This window comes from Plasmodium reichenowi, chromosome 13 (genome assembly GCF_001601855.1).
Source record: "Plasmodium reichenowi strain SY57 chromosome 13, whole genome shotgun sequence".
NCBI classification, from domain to species: Eukaryota; Apicomplexa; class Aconoidasida; order Haemosporida; family Plasmodiidae; genus Plasmodium; species Plasmodium reichenowi.
The window spans coordinates 1,664,610-1,668,079 of record NC_033658.1 but is presented as its reverse complement, the minus strand read 5'-3'; the positions used below and the strand labels follow the sequence as shown (position 1 = coordinate 1,668,079).

Sequence of the window (3,470 nt, the reverse complement as noted above, 5' to 3'; positions counted from 1 at the left end):
TTAATTTATATTATATATATATATATATATATATATATATATATATATATATATATATATATTCATTTTTTTTTTTTTTTCTTTTTAATTAGAGCAATTAAAATAATGAATACAAAAAATGACGTCAATGAAAATATAATATTGAATTGTAAAAATTTAAAAAGAAATATAAAAAGAAAAATTGAAAACTTTTATGATGACAAATATGTAGATACCTCAAACTATTTAAATAAAAGAAAAAATTATGGAGTAGGATTAAAAAAGGATATATTTGAGAAAAGTAAAAATGAAAGTATTAAAATTGATACACCCCCATTATATAATAACAACAAAAGAAAATTGCAGCTCGATTATTCTGATGTTAAGAAACAAAAAATAAATAACAATATTACATCTAATATATACCAAAATAATAATGTTATAATAAATAATTTGTCAAATGAAAATTTAAATAATATTTCTAACCATTCAGAAGTAAAAGATTCAAATAAATTATTAAATCCGTTATCATCTGAAATAATAAAAAATGAAGGAAATAATAATATTATTTATAATGATAATGAAAGAGAAAATATAAAAGAGTTTTCCATAATACCATTTGAAGAACAAAATAATACAAACACTATATTAGCTAGTTGCGATGAAAATAATAATGAAAATTATAATATTAAGAAAAATGTTTTAAATATTTTATATCAAAAAGATATATTTTATAATAAATTAAAAAATCAAATACAAAAATACAAACCTCTCGAGATTAAATGTATGGATATAAGTTTATTATTAAATAAATATAAACATGAAAGTTATAATAACTCCTTTAATTACCATAACCATGATAATATCATAAATACACAAGGTGATATGACAAGAACGCAAGGAGATATTATAAAAAAACAAGATTATATTACAAATACCCAAGATGATATTATAAATACACAAGATGATATTATAAATACACAAGATGATATTATAAATACACAAGATGATATTATAAATACACGAGATGATATTATAAATACACAAGATAACATAATAAATAGACCAGATAACATAATAAATAGACAAGATAATATAATAAATAAACAAGATCATAATAATATCAATAATGTGAAATATAATGAGAATATAATATCATCGTTACATAATATTCAACAAGAACCTATATATGTGTATAATAAGAATGAAACAAATATGGAGAGCTGTAATATGAATAATTCTACATCATATAATAATAATAATAATAATAATAATAATACGAGTACAACAAATTATGGAAAAATATTTATTAATGATTACCAAATAAATAATTACGATAATAATATTTTTCTCAAGAAGGATAATAATTACATAAATAAAAGTTGTCAAAATATAAAACATTGTAATAACACGATTGATAATTCAAATATAAATCCTTATAAATATTTTTCAAACACAAACAATATAAATAATTTAAATGATAATATGAGTCATTATATTTATGAAAATATTATCAATTTTAATAATTTGAATAATACAAACCAAATTAATAACAATGTATATATATCCAATTTTAATATTAATAACAATAATGATAATATCACATAGAATAATAACATATCATGAAAAATAAATAAATTAATATATACATACATATATATATATATGATTAATACTATATATATATGTTCAAAATATAAAACATTGTAATAATACGATTGATAATACAAATATAAATCATTATAAATATTTTCCAAGCACAAAAAATATAAATTATTTAAATGATAATATGGATCATTATATATATCAAAATATTATCAATATTAATAATTTCAATAATAAAAACCAAATTCATAACAATGTATATATATCCAATTTTAATATTAATAACAATAATGATAATATCACATATACTAATAACATACCATGAGAAATAAAAAAAAAAAATAAAATAAATAAATAAATAAATATATATATATATATATATATATATATGTTCAAAATATATACTGATGAATCATTCTTGTTATATAAGTAATGATATAAATTCATTCTTTTTATAAGCGGTTTTAAATAATCTTATAAATAGATGATATGTTAATATATAAAATAAAAAATGATTTAATCCACATAATATTAATTTAAATGAAAAATCACTTGTATAAAAATACACGTTGAATTATAATTAATAACAGAAATATTATCATATATATATACATCTTTTATTGATCATATTATTAACATTATCATATATACAATCTATATTTATTGTTACATTTTTAATACAATATATGTTATCTTATATGTAAATTAAATGTCCAAATTGATATATTAAGAATTTGATTTTATGTTATATTATGACCTTTACATGTTAAGACATGATAAAGAAATAAAAATATTGTAACAATATTTTATTGGAGAAACATCCATTTTTTTGTTATTCAAAAATATTTGTTATTGTTCATATAATATATATATATATAATGTTTATAAGAAAATATGTAAATGTTTATATATTAAAATATATTCTATATAATATTAATATGTTATATATTTTTAATTTTTTTTTTTCATTTGTTTCTTTTATGATATATTATGATTATATATTTTTCTAGGAGTAAAAAAAAAAAAAAAATATAAATGTTATCTTACCGAAATATAAAATGTGTAATTCAGTCACTTATTAAAAGTGTTATGATTACTATATATATATGATTATCTTATATTTTAGTGAATAAATATATCCAAAGAGAAATATTACTTGAGTCCTTTTAAAAAATAAATAACGTATATATCTTTTAATCACAAAGGAATATTTAAACATATTTTATACACACATAATTTATTCTTATAATTTAGATACAATTAAAAATAAAAATTATATGAGAATATTGCTTTAAAATAATACATGGAAGTCTTGATTTATCTTCTTTTTTTTATGTTTAATTAAAATATTTGTTTTAATCTATATAGTTGTTTTATATGTAAAATTATTTATATGATTCGATTTTTAATTTTTTTAATATATATATATTTTATTTATTTATTATAAATGAACATTTGTTTTCTTTTAAATAATATAAAAATTAACTTTAAAAAGATATATATATATATATATATATATATTTCAATTTATAGAAATTCTATTCAAGAAATATAAATGTTTGAAGTAAAAATTAAATTATAGATAAAGAACATATATATTTTTCCTTTGTTGTTATAATTTATTCATAATATGGAATGAATTTTTTTTTTTTTTTTATTTATATATATATATATATATATATATATTTATATATTTTTGTTAAAAAATAAATATTTAAAATTGTATGGGCAAAATTTTTTATAATAAGATCCTTGTAATTTATTCATATTATGGAATGAATTTTTTTTTTTTTTTTTTTTTTTTTTTTTTTTTTTTCAGCGTTCAGGTATTGTCTTGAACAAAAATGGAATATTTCCAAAAAAAAAAATAAAAAATATATTTTTTT

The 3,470-nt window shown here is 15.3% G+C and overlaps 1 protein-coding gene across 1 annotated transcript; it reads left to right on the top strand.

Moving 5' to 3' along the window:
* Positions 1–105: 105 nt before the first annotated feature.
* On the top strand, positions 106–1,587 carry PRSY57_1343400 (hypothetical protein; the record flags this gene model as incomplete). The annotated part of the gene is made up of 1 exon (XM_020115199.1): positions 106–1,587. One exon carries the CDS (start codon positions 106–108, stop codon positions 1,585–1,587), a length of 1,482 nt encoding a protein of 493 aa, XP_019970122.1.
* Between the last annotated feature and the right edge of the window lie 1,883 nt (positions 1,588–3,470).